Raw genomic sequence first — 14354 nt, 5'->3', positions numbered from 1 at the left:
CTTTCCTCTTTGAAATTGCTTATTGTGTTAAAAATAGTAGGGTTTGTTGACCGTATATATATTTCCTAAAGGAAAATATTAAGGAATTTTATGCCTTAATAAATCTAGTTAAAAACATCTCTGTGTTATTTGTGCCTGATAAATTTTAGGTGGAAATGAATATTTTTAACTTGGAAAAAACTTAACTTGTTCTGAGTTTAGTATATGAGGAGGTTTTTCTTCATTCCCCCCCCCCCACCAGGTGTTTGAGAATTTCCTTATTTTGGTTGGTTGTCAGATATTCTCTTTTTAAAAATATCATTTTTCCTAAGGTACACAGGGATAATTAAGAGAAAAGATCTCTTAAGCAATATGAAGAAACAATTATAGCAACCTTATACATTAGCCTAAGAGTTCTATAGCAGGAATAGCAATTAAACAGTAATGTTTCTGAAATCAAAAATCACAAGCAGGTAATTTTCTTTTTGTTGTATAGTTTTTCACAAGAGAAACTATAGCCGCAAAAAGGAGAACATGAAGTATTTGATAGATGCAGGAAAATGTAGGCCACAAATGAGTAATAAGTCATACTGTGTGAAAAGCACTGAAAGGCATGACTAATGTTTCCAAAGGTTTTGTCATCTCAGTAAGACACAGTCTGTGAAACAGTCCTGCAGAGAGTGCCTTGGACTTAAAAAAAAAAAGATTCTTTTTCAGAAATAGCATATATGCTACGGACTTTAATGGCCAATAGTTTTCAATTTAATGTATATGCATTACAGCTTAAATTTATTGTTTTTAAATTATAAATGCTTTAGGGAGGTAAAAAAAAATGCATGAAGGAGTTCAGGGAATTTCCATAGAAACAAAAGCTAAATCCTAAGTAAAAGATTTTTCTAATAACTCTGTAGGGTAGTTAAACTGTGCCAGGTTCCAGGGGGAACACTTGCCTTCATGTTTTAATCCATGAATAAAGATTAACAGTCCTTTTATACAAAACATAGAAGAGAGACAGGGAAGAATGTTGATATTTTCCAAGAATCCATCTGTTGAGAAATATACAGGAAATGGAAAAACAAAAACAACTCAAAATACATTGGCTACATTAAGACTGATTTTTTTCCCTCTAAGAATTTTAATAAGCTAAAAAAAATTTCTAATTTAAAACTAAAAGCAATTTCTTAATCCCATTAATTATTTTGCATCGAATAAACAGGGAAGCCCATTTCTCAGTAACTGAGATTTAATTGAAAATGCCAATATGTTAAATAAACGAATTTTTTTGCCATTGCAAAGCTTTAAAACAAGATGTTCCATTTTGGGACATTTCTTAAACATCATAAAAGAAAAAGATACTTATTCAATTCTTCCAGTAATTTTGAAGCACTTTTCTATGGCCATTATTAAACAGTAGTAAGAGTTAAATGTTTATATTACTCTTTTTTCCTCCACATAGATGGAATTAGACACGGCATTGAGTGACTTGGAGGCTGCAGATTTTGCAGAACTGGTAAGAAAAGCAGTGAATTTTAGGAAAGAATAAATACAGATTTTTCATTTAAAATCAGTCATTGTTATAAATATTTTCCAAGTGGTAACTCTTGAAATATGAGGTCTGACAATTAAGTTCATGAATTCATCCTAGAAAAAATGCTACATACCCCAGTGCTGAATATCACTACAGTCACCTTCAAAGTACTCCCCTTGGGAAACTATGCACCGATGCCAGCGCCTAGTCTACCCTTCAAAGCAATTTTGGAACTCTTTTTCTGGAATGGCCATCAGAGCTGTCATCATATTACACTTGATGTCCTGAATGTCATCAAAATGTCTGCCTTTCAATATTTCCTTTATCTTCGGGTAAAGAAAGAAGTCATTGGGGGCCAGATCAGTTGAGTAGGGAGGCTGTTCCAATGCAGTTATTTGTTTACTGGCTAAAAACTCCCTCACAGACAGTGCCGTGGGAGCTGGTGCATTGTTGTGATGCAAGAGCCATGAATTGTTGGCAAAAAGTTCAGGTCATCTAATTTTTCCGCGCAGCCCTTTCAGCACTTCCAAATAGTAAACTTGGTTAACTGTTTGTCCAGTTGGTACAAATTCATAATGAATAATCCCTGTGATATCAAAAAAGTTTAGCAACATCATTGTAACAAGTTTGCAAACTTAATTGTCTGACCTCATACACCATTTTACCAAAACTAGATCATAGTGATATTTTCTTCCGCAGCTACATTCTTTGCTGAACAATATATCGTAAAACCTGTAGTGCCTGCTCATATAGATCAACCTTATTTTTTTAAAACAGGTATGATATTCTCTTATGAACATACCTAATTTCATTTTCTGCTCTCCATCACTGAACTTCACTTTATCTTCCATTTTTGCATATTACAAATAATTCTATTAACTTTTATACAAAATTCTTGATTCTCTTATTTGAGTATTTCTGTAGATTGCCAGAAGTGGATTTACTCAAAGAATATGTGTATTTAAATTTTTTTGTATATACTACTCAGTAGTCCCCAAATAGCTTGTACCAATTTGGACTTTCAAAAATAGTATATTTTGACATAGTATTTGATATTTGATAAAATATTGGATATTTTAGGTGATGTATAGTGTAGAAGCTTTTTGTCTTGATAGGTGTGTTTAATCCCTCTTGGTGTAACAAATCTTATATTTATTCTCAGATGTCTCTAATCAACAGTTTCTTATAAGAATCAAAAATGAAATTGTTCTCAGTCAAAATAAACATATATGCACATTATCTTTCACCCTAATATCCTAGTATATTGATTGCTAAAAAAGGCACTATGAAAAGTTTACTTACTGAAGAATATAATTGCCATTTTAACTGTTGTAGCGTAACTAGGATTTTTAAATCCACTGTGGTTTTTTTCCTCCAGTCTGAGGATTACCATGACATGAGGCGGCTGTACACGATTTTAGGGTCATCTCTATTTTACAAGGTAAGCTGGAGCGTGAAGCTTTTATAAATGTCCAACTGCTATCTGAACAGACAGAAAGTAAATTTCCTCCAACTTTTACAAAAAATGAAAAGTACATATGTCTCTTTTCCTCTGAATGTATGTACCCTAAAAGTAAGATCTTAAAACAAGACTTGTACCTGCATATTTACAAATACAATAAATACTTCTGGCTTCACTACCTTCTAAAGCATTTACAAATGTATTAAGGAGAAACTGTACTCAAGGAACCAAGTATGTGAGAGAGGAGAGCAGTATTTTCTCGGTTTCCTTTTGCAGCAGTGTGTTTGTTTCTTATCTTCAGACATAACCATGCATCCATGAATCAGACAATAGACAATGGTACACACTGAAAAGTCTCTTCCCACCTCGACTCCTGATTCTCCACTTTCCATCCTCAGAATTCAGTACTTTTTCTAATTATGCCAAACACTCAGTCTTACACTTCTCAGAGGTGCTCTTGCTTTCTGCTAAAGTGTACCTGTTGTAGACTTAAGTTATCATAAATATTTGTTGACCTCGGGATAGGGGTGGGGCATTTATTTTTACTACTACTTATTTTTACTGTTTATTATCATTATTACTATATTATTATTTTTACTAATTTATTCCATTTGAAACTGTTATATTTTAAACCAACTGAAGAAGTACCTATAAAACTCTTAGAAATATATTGTAGGCTGATTGCTTGATATCGCTAGTTGACTTTTCTTTGTGTTTAAATCCAAGGGTTATTTGATATGCAGCCATTTGCCCAAGGATGATCTCATTGATATTGTTGTCTACTGTCGCCACTATTGCCTACTGCCTTTAGCAGCAAAACAAAGAATTGGCCAGCTGGTCATATGGAGAGAAGTGTTTCCTCGACACCACCTCCAGCCTTCTGCAGACGCAAACACTGACGTCTTTCAGGAACCTGAAGGGAGATATTTTTTGCTAATTGTTGGTTTGGTAAGTTTACCTTGCCTTCTTTCTTGGTTTTTTCTTTTTTTCTTTTTTTTTTCTCTTTTGCCATTTACTGTCTAAATAAATATACAAATAGGATCATTTCAAATTATGAGCAAGTCAAATATCAGTATTCAAGAAAATGTTCGATGCCCCTTATTCCTTTTCTTTTGCATTCATTTAATACTCATGGATAAATATTAATGAAACCCAGGATAAGATTTTAGCAGGTTCTTAAGAGCTTTTGTTCTCAGTTATATAGCGGTTTATCCTCTGGTTTGTTTTGGGAAATAGAGGTAAACATGAACGGATTATAGTATCAAAATAAATATGTAACTGTAAGTGAAATGCAGTAATTGAGGCTCTTTGAAAGCTACCTTAGGGAATTCTGTGTGCCAAAAGTAGTGACCGATGGTATAACAGGATACAGCAATAAGAGATTTGTTTTCAAGGGTGATCAAGGAGCATTGAAATAACTAAGCAGGAAGGGTGGGGGAAGAGTTTTTAATAATTATCACATGGTTATGCCATATGCCCGTATACCTTTAGTATTCCTAACTTTATATATGCATGTAGCTAAATCTCTATTAATTACTTTTTTCTTATAGAGGCATTATATGTTATGTGTGCTGTTAGAAGCTGGAGGCTGTGCATCCAAAGCTATTGGGAATCCTGGACCAGACTGTATATATGTGGACCAGGTTAAAACAACTCTTCAGCAGCTGGAAGGAGTCGATTCCCGCATAAATGAACAACTGGCATCTTCTCCAAGTCCCTGCTTGTCTTGTGCTGACTGGTTCCTTGCTGGATCACATGAAAAATTAGATGGTTTGACAACCTCACCTATCCTTAGTAGGCTACAAGGTGCTTCCAAAGTAGCAACCTCTCCAACATGCAGAAGAACTCTTTTTGGTGACTATTCTGTAAAAACACGTAAGCCCAGTCCTTCCCGAAGCAGTGGAGGATCTGACAATGGTTGCGAAGGTGGAGAAGGTGTTGGCTCAAGCCCCCATGCTACACCGGATGCAATACGGAAGCAAAGAGAATCTCAGGGCTCTGATGGTTCAGAAGAAAGTGGGGCCTTGTCGAAGGTGTGTGTTCATTCAGGTGTACATTCTGGGACCTAAGCTGTCTTTCCAGTCCTTATTTTATTATTGCAAGAGAATTTTTAATGGCAGATCATTCTTCATTTGAACCGGTGGTTGTTTTAGTCACTGTTGGCAAACCAATGATTTAGAACTAAAAAGAGGAAGGAATATCAAGTGATAAAACAGTAGCCCCTGAACATTCCAGCATATCTGACACCACTTACAAGTAAGGAAACTCTGGGTCCTGCTTTCTCCATTCATCTCCTTCTTCCCGATTCACAGTGTTAACAGGGAACAGCCCAGTTGGGGAGCGTTTGGAGGGCTGATCTGACTAGTCAATAAAATGTTCAGCAGAAACAGAAAGAGAATCAGGAACTTAAAGTGTAGGTGTGTATTTGTATGTGTGTGTATGTGTTTCTATTTTTTTTTTTTTTTTAAATTTGTACCTGTGAAAGTCTGATCTCCATACTCAGGAATTCAAAATGTGACTATTAAGCAAAGAGAATGTTGACTTTTCAGATTGCTTATTTATCATTTTCTTTGTTTTTTCTATGAAACACCATAATCTATACAAATGATTATCAAAGTAATCACCCTGAGAAGCTTTCTACTTATTCTAGTGATGCTGCTCTTTTGAAACATTTTTGAAAGTTGTCATTTGGGTGGAGGGAGGTGATGTCAAAGTATGGAGAAGGAGGAGTCTGAGAAGGGGCAGGAATAAAACATGAGATTCTGAATGTCATGGTTCAAATAACCATAGATTTGATCTCCTAATTCCAAACAATAGAGCACTCTTGGAGCCCTAAGTGGATGTTTATTTAGGAAGTGCTCACATTGGTACTGTACTCACTATCCCAGTTGGTGAAATTGGTAGAAAATTTAGCTTAGGAAGATTTGGATAGAATTAAGGAGCCATGAACAGCTCCTAAGAGAAACTGATATAATCTCTAAGATTTAGACATTCAGTTGTTGAGTGAACACCTACTATGTGCCCAGGGCCATGCTACACAAACAAGATGCAAAGATGAGTAGGATATATATAGCCCCTGCCTTTGAGTGCAGTCTAGACCGGGAGACAAGTACGCATACATATAAATTGTAACAATTTGGCTCTGGTTGGAGGTTTACAGGGAAAACTATCATGTCCTCCTATGACATGGCCCTGGAGTCTCTGTTAGCCCAGGATAAGCCAAGAGGCACAAGTTAGCATTGAAAATATTCAAAGGTAACATTGGAAAATAGTAAGTAGTTCTCTTAGAAGGATATTTAGCTTTTATATTATTTCTGCTGTTTGATTCCATTCTTAGATATAAACTGATCTACTTAACTATATATTTCAGGTCACTAAAAAGAAGTCAACTCTTCCAAATCCATTTCAGTTGGGGAATGTGAAAAAGGACTTTTCAGAAAAAGAATTGGAAATATGTAACACAATGAAGTAAGAAATTTCCTTATAATATTCTTTTTCACTTAACTCTTTGAAGAAATTTTATAATGAGAAAGTATAAGTCCATAACATAGAGATTTTATTCAACAATTGTAATTATGATATATCATTAATATTAAAGATAATATCTATTCTATTTCTCTCATGCTATTCATTATGCATATAGGAAAGATACTCCTATTATAAGAGATAAAACACATATAAAGCAATATTTCAAAATGTGAGAGCCCCCCTTTATCTCTCCTCCACAGGTAACCCCCCTTCTGTGCGTCTAACTTTTAAACTAGAGTTGACCATTTCTAGACTCTGGCGGGTGCTGTGGTGTACTGCCCAGATACTCCTGAGCCCAGTGTGCCTTCGAGGCAGTATCAGCCTAAGAGCTGAAATACGCCTTTTCCTTGCCTCTGTGCTTCTGGCTGGAAAAATAAATCAACTGAAGGAATTTTTTCGTACAGACATTAGAATTAGAATGGGGCAGCCTGAGTATCTGAGATGCATATGGAGAATTGCTCTCCATATATTTAAAGATTGCCAATAAATAGTGAGCAGTAAGAGGGAAAAAAAAAGCAAGGTACAGTGGAGCAAGCTTCAGAGCCAGATGAGCTCTGCACTTAGCTGTGCGGCCTCAAGCAAGTTAATCCCAGTCCACTGAACACGGGGACAGTATGCAGGCTCAGGATGGTACATAGAGGCATTCAGTATATTATTACAGTCAGTTATCATTGCCACTATTGTTCTTTAGCTCTGCTTACTACTGGTAGAAATAAGCAGTATTTATAGGTTCTGCTGGCCTGAGACCTAAACGGGAAGAAAGGACAGAGAAGAAGAAAGGATAAATGAAAATACTAAGAGAACCTAGAAGAGAAGACTGTACTGATGAGAAATAGTGGGATATTACTAGTACTTACCATGGTATTCTAGAATATTAACCCACTTTTGCAGTTGGTAATAATAATTGTATTTTTCTTCAGGATCATCAGTTTGACTGATGGTAAACGACTTTTATGCTACTAACTTAAATGTGTTTAGTTTGATGGAAGGTGTTTTTATATGTGGCCTACCCTAGACTGATAGCATGTTTATGGCTTGTAGATATCTGGGCCAGACATGAGATGAGTTATTCATTACCAACCACGGAAAAAGAGGGGGTTAGCCAATTTGGGCTGTTTAGCAAAGGGGCGATTAAGTTACTTGCAAATGAATTGGTGTTTATTTATCCTTGCAAAACACGTAATACTTGCCTCCATTAAGAGAATTGATAATAACCCTAGCCTGTACTTCAGTTAAGGAGGAAGAGGAAATTAAATGTTTGGCCTAGTTTCCCCTCCCTAATTACAATCCTAAGATTATATTGTAGATAAAAACTTATTAGGAGTCTACACAATTCAAAAGAAGCAATATTTTTAAGATTACTTAAATATCTTTTTTCTTTTCAAGATTGACATCTGGTCCTGAGAACACACTTTTCCACTATGTTGCCTTAGAAACAGTGCAAGGCATCTTTATTACTCCGACCCATGAAGAGGTGGCCCAGCTAAGCGGCTCTATCCACCCTCAGCTAATAAAGAATTTCCATCAGTGTTGTCTCTCCATTCGTGCAGTTTTCCAACAGACCTTGATGGAAGAGGTAAGGCACAGCTATAAATATAGTCTTCTGCCAGTTTCATTTCCAGAACTCTAAATATTTTCTCTAAAAGCTCTTTAATCAATATGTCCAGCAATGACTGTTTTCATTAACAGTCACTCAATCTAAACTGAGTGGCAAAAGCATTATACTCATAGTGCTTAACTTCAAAGCTTTGTTTTATAATACTGAGTTTGACCCTAGACGATTATTTCAGGAAGTGGTGGACCTGTGTTTTTCTATAGCAAAGTAGGATACAGTAGCTTATAATTAGCCCCCATATTTGATATCTGTGATTCAACCTTTACTTGGACAGTGACATCTACCAGTTGGTAACTCTGATAATTCTTGAAGTATTCAATCAACAGTATAAAGGATTTTGGAACATAAAGGGGTAAGGTACAGAAGTAGTCACAATACCGTTGCAAATATTTTAGCCCCTTGGTTGGTTATTTGCTGGCTTTTCCATCCAGAATGAAGTTGCATTTAATATTGTACCTTCTGGATAAGTAGTAATGTTGTATACAATTGAAATATCAGCTAGATTATTTTAATGGCAGGGAAAGGTAAGTGTTAATTCCTAGAAAAGGATAAACATACAGAAGTTTACTTGTGACTGGTCATTCATCATATAACCACCCCCTCCAAAAAAAAAAGTCTCTGAAAATGATTATAATGTATGTAGCAGTGAGTGTGTTAAGGACCTAAATTTGTAAAGAAATTGGGTTTCAAAGTGGAAGAACATTGGGCTGGGAATAGGAATCCTGGATGAACCCTTCCACTCTTCCTATTTCCTCAGCTACAAGGTGCGTGGGCTGAATGATGTAAACTCTTAGGACTCATTCAGTAGTAATATTCTGTGTCTTACAGAATTTCTTCTTAAGCTATCGGAAATTGGAATTCAGCAAAATGTTCTGTTTGACCATATATCCCTATGTGCTTTGCATTATGTTCCTCCTTTCCCATTTAGCATAATTGATGGATTCTATAAGGGAGTATTTCATTAGCTTATTCAGTAATATTTAGTAATGTAAATTAGCCTTCCTCATATTATTTAAATATCGAGTGCCCATTACTCAGCAGACACTATTCTAGGTACTGGCAATACAGCAGGGAACAACACAAAGTCCCTTTCCTTATGAAGTCTATATTCTAATAGGAGCAACTAATGAATTAGCAAGTAGTGTAATATGTCAGATAGGACACGTTGCAAAAGGAATAATAAAACAGGGTAAGGATGAGAAGTAGGGGTTACTATTTCAAAGATCCCTCTGATCATGTCAAGTAATATTTGAACAAAGATCTGAATGAAGTGAGGGAGCAAGCCCCTTGACAAATCTGGAGGCAGAGCTTCCAGACAGAGGGCATAGCAGGTGCAAAGCCACAGAGGTCAGAGTGGCTGAGTGGGCAGGAGAGTGGTAAGAGGTGAGATGGCAAAGGCAGCAGGGCCCGATCATGTGTGGCCTGACAGATTCCAGGGCTTTGGGCTTTGTCCTGAAGGAGATGGGAGGTTCTTGGACAGTTCTGAGCAGAGCAGACACATGCTCCTTAAGTTTTTGAACGAATCACTCAGGGTGCTGTGGGAAGAACAGGTGTTGTAAGGTCACTAGGGTGGAGGCAGGGACCAGTTAGGAGGCTGTGTAAATTCTCAAAGCAAGAAACCATAGTGGCTTCTGGATTCTGGATATATTTTGGAGGATGAAACAAAAGGATTTGTTGATGGATTCAATAAGGATTATGACAGAAAGGAAAGAATGAAGGACCGTTGCACTCTTTTGGCCTGAGCCTTGCGAAAGTCTTTATATTCCAAATAAGTCATTGTTTTAGGAAGGTCCGGGCAAGATGGCAGAGTAGTTAAATGCTATGCTTGCCTCCTCCTGTGACCACATTAAGATGACAACCAAATCATAAAACAATCAACCTGGAGAACCAAAAAAGTCATTGTTTCTCTAATGATTTAATCAATGGGAAATTTAGAGAGTATGTGCATCCGAGGAAGAGACAATCCCACTTTAAGTATATGTGTTTTAAGTATATTATAAAATCATGTGTTCGCTTAGGAATCTATTCATTAGACACCTAATATGTAGCAGGCACTGCTGCTTTCAAGTATTACAATGATGAATAGTATATTGTCTGAAACCGAAAAAAGGCTTATAATGTTCTAGGGAAGACAGACCTATAAAACTGCTAATGTAATATAATATAAATAGTAATAATTAGGGCTGTGAACAAAAGGTTCCCTGGGAGAGTCACGGGACACTTTATCCATGAAGCCTCTTTTAGGAGAAGGCATTTAAAGTGAGTATGAGGAAGAGTAGAGCTTTTCCTGCAGGTAAAGAGAAGAATGTCATTGCAGACACTTAAGAATTAGGATCAGCCAATTCAGATCTGTATGTAAAAACATTTTAAAGTAACAGTTTTAATACCAGTTAATACTAACTTCTTAATTTACAGAAAAAGAAAGCACTAAATGTTGGAGATCATTCTGGTTGTACAAATTCAATGTCTTCTCTAAACCCTGTGAAAGAACATGGTGTATTGTTTGAATGCTCACCTGAAAACTGGACTGATCAGAGAAAAGCACCACCAGTCATGGCTTACTGGGTAGTAGGGTAAGTGGGAAAAAAAGTATGTGAAAGTAAAGTAAGATGTTAGAAAAGTGAAAGAAAAGTGGTAAAGGAGAAAAAGTTTTAAGATGTAGGCATGCAATTATTAAACTAACTATAATATTTTAACATATTTTAGAATTTTATTTACTAAGTATCTCCTTTAAATTCCTCCCAAGTATTTTTCTATTCAAAAATAAAAAGCTTTTTCAGTTATCGTACAAAGTTATATTAATAACAATCTAAAAATGATTTCAAATTTTACTATTTCCTTCCTTCCGTCCCTACTTCCTTCTATCCTTCCCCCTTCCCATCCCTTTCTTCCGCCCCATCCCCCCTCCAGTACAGGACCCTGCCCAACCTGGCCCTTGCCCACCTCTCTGTTTCCACCTCCTGTCACTCTCCTCGTCTAATGTCACAGTCACATCGGCACCAGTTGAATCTTGTTCTTGTTATTCCTTCTGTGTGCAACGTCCTGCCTCTTAATCTGTGCATGTCTGGCTCCTTGATATTCGGATCAGTACTAACACATCATCTCTGCAGAGAGGACCCACGATCTCTTTCCCGCATTAAAGTAGCTACTCAGTTATTCTCTATTATATCACCCCTTTATTGCTTATTTTCTTGTTTATTTATGGTCTTTCTCTGCATCACTAGAATTTGGTCTTATGAGGGTAGGAATCATATCTGTTGTCCGCCACTGGCACCTAGCATTTAGTCACTTGATGATTTATAACAATTTAGTAAATGGAGCTATGCTCAGCAAAATGTGTGGTGGGTGGGTGGTATGGCAAACAGAAAGATCAAGTCACAGTCATTGCATCTAATGGTCTCACATGTAGCAGAAGAAATATGAAATATGCTCAAATATCTCTATATTTACGGATGTACGAATACATTACATGGATATAGACAGATATCTAAATATCTATATCTAGCCATCTTACTCTTTCTCACTCTCTCCTCTCTCTCTCTCTCTCTCTCTTTCTATATATATATATATATATATATATATACTTACATACATTAGTATTAAATACATTAAATTTTAACTCTTTTAAGAAAACCAAATAAAATTTCAGTGTTAATCCTAATCCAGTACTATCTGCAAAAAGCTATCATATATTTGATGTTTTAATAACAATTAACTTTTAGAAAGTAAATGGCAATGTGCAATAACTATTGTATGTAAAATGATGGTAACACCATTGGCTTTATCAGAATAGTAATGACTAAATTTAGTATTTAAGGAACTGAGGGATACAGTAACACATATTGACAAAATAGACTTTTTACACCCTGGAAAAATAAAAATAATTGACGTAAGGCTTATATTACTTATTTAAAAGTTAAACTAGCTGCATTTCCCCTTCTATAGATTTAGATTAGTAGTTTCTTAAATTTACTACTGATTCTTTCAGAAACAAACAAAAAAAATAACATTGAAAGTTTGAACTTTTTCTTTCTTTTCTTTTAATGAATTTCTAAAATGAGTGTGTTCTTTTCCTCTACAGGAGACTCTTTCTTCATCCCAAAGTTCAAGAACTTTATGTTTGTTTTCATGACTCAGTCACAGAAATTGCCATCGAAATGGCTTTTAAATTGTTCTTCGGATTAACCTTGTAACCATGTTTTCTTGCTGCACAGCAACATTGCGCATGGAGCACTGGGCGGTGTTAGGATGGCTGAAGGCCACACACAAAAGACAAGGTTTAGTTCTTTTCATTGTTCAGTGCTGAACATAACATTAAATATTGAGCTGATACGCTGCTGTGGGATTTGATGCACTGCGTCTCTTATGTAGTCTTGTGAGACTTTTGGAAAGACACTTGATCAAAATATGAAAAGGCATTGTTCATTTATTTCCATTTTGGTATATAATATTAATTTATTGATTAGTTTGAAATATTGTGAAGTGTGTTACATAAAATTAATATTGGAAATAATTATATCAGAAAAATACCGTAGTGTGTATTTTTCTCAAGACTAATATTGGTATCTGGTGAAAGAATCATGAAATTGGGAATCCTGAAATACGGAACCAGATCCTCTAACTAATTAGTGCTGTGACATGAACGAGTCTTTGTGCCTCTCTGAGCTCAGGCCATAAAAGTATCATGGGTATTAAGGCACTTTGTTTAAAAGTATTAAATGTCTTAAATTTCTTGATATGTTGCCCAAAACACCATGAGCTATTTTTCATACTGACAATTATTAATAAAAGCAGCTATTGATTACCTCACATTTTCAAACAGACTGAAAACTTGGGGTTTTATCTTAGCAGACTTTTTGCTTCATTTAATGACATTTCAGTCTGTTGAACTGCTTTCCTGGTATCAAAGAATCACGAAACCACTGCTCAATAACTGAAATAAAAAGACAAACTACTGATCTTCATAAGAGGAAATCATTTGCTATATTGTAGATATATGTCCATGTTGTAGAGACATTGCATTTTTAAGAAATAAAACCAAACATCGTCTTGGTTTCCATCTGTAAATGGGAATTGAAGTAAACATTATAAGTAAACTTAGCAGTCCATTTTTCCAACTACTAGGTTCAAATTCATATCCGAAAGTAGATCAATCTGATTACTGGATAATAAGTGTCTATGTGTGATTTTATTACATAAAGGGGACAGAGTAACAGTGCAGATACTCCAGAGGTATACTCTTTAGCAGGTACAGAAACATTCAGAAATTGGATTTTGTTCACATCCTGCAAATGGTCCCTTTCACCAAAGACTATTTAGGCAAAATTGTATAAATTCCATTTTAAAAGATATCAAGTACTGTCTTATCCCCATCATCTATTTTGTTTTTGGCTCTCCAGAATTCCATTTTAGATTCTATCCCCTCCTCCCTCCCTCACCTTTCTTTAGTTCTCATTATTTTTGTGGGGTTAGAGAACTGTACTTAGCAAAGGAGAGTTTCTTATTTGTGCCAAGGGACTGTTGATGGTGATGCATACAGGCAAGATAGTACATTTGCAGTGCCTGCTTTTTTATGTTTTTAATACAAATGGAAAAACCTATGAAACAATTTACTGGGTTTCTCTGCTTTGAACATTCTTGAAAACACACTCGTGAATAATTGTTTGTTGTCTGTGTGAGTTTCCTCTAAATAGTGCCCATTACATGCTATAAAAGTGTTAGGTACTACTAGTACTATTATTCTTAAATATCCATTTGCTAAAAACCAAGGAGTCAGCTAAATCATACCTACCACTGTACGAAATGTGGGAAAGAAGCTGAGGAAAAGTATTCAGCACAATACTTTTGGGAATAAGGATTTATACTTCGGATATTTTAAAAATGTTATCAAAGTTTACTAAAACTTTTAATCTATACACTAAACTGTGTGAAAATAATTTAATTTTGTAGAGTTGTATTTCTATATTCTGTATAATTGAAGCTATTTTTATACTATATTGATAGTTTTTAATAAAGATGGTTTGGAGGTTTGTTTGCAGTTGTGTTGCTTTTTCATGCATTTGTCCAAAAGATATTTATTAAATTTCTACTGTGTGCCAAGCATTGTTCTGGATGCTGAGGATACAGCAGTGAACAAAACAGCTAAAAATCCCCACCCTCACGGAGCTTGTGGTCCAGTGGGAGAGGCAGACCACAAATAAGACAAATAAGTGAAATATGGTGATAAAAGCCAAGAGAAAAAA

General features: G+C 35.6%; 1 protein-coding gene across 1 annotated transcript in view; it reads left to right on the top strand.

Annotated features, from left to right (window-relative positions):
* Positions 1-14149, top strand: part of INTU (inturned planar cell polarity protein) — a 52520-nt gene extending 38371 nt beyond the window's left edge. The window contains exons 9-16 of the mRNA XM_019749039.2: positions 1436-1489; positions 2886-2948; positions 3696-3917; positions 4520-5002; positions 6340-6437; positions 7884-8073; positions 10528-10685; positions 12194-14149. Coding sequence (XP_019604598.2) covers positions 1436-1489; positions 2886-2948; positions 3696-3917; positions 4520-5002; positions 6340-6437; positions 7884-8073; positions 10528-10685; positions 12194-12305 — 1380 coding nt within the window. The 3' untranslated portion in view covers positions 12306-14149. The remainder of the gene's footprint in view (positions 1-1435; positions 1490-2885; positions 2949-3695; positions 3918-4519; positions 5003-6339; positions 6438-7883; positions 8074-10527; positions 10686-12193) is intronic.
* The last annotated feature ends 205 nt before the right edge of the window (positions 14150-14354 follow it).

This window comes from Rhinolophus sinicus, linkage group LG07, assembly GCF_036562045.2.
Source record: "Rhinolophus sinicus isolate RSC01 linkage group LG07, ASM3656204v1, whole genome shotgun sequence".
In the NCBI taxonomy this organism is placed as follows: Eukaryota; Metazoa; Chordata; class Mammalia; order Chiroptera; family Rhinolophidae; genus Rhinolophus; species Rhinolophus sinicus.
The sequence above is the reverse complement of the archived record's forward strand: the minus strand, read 5'-3'. Positions and strand labels throughout refer to the sequence as shown.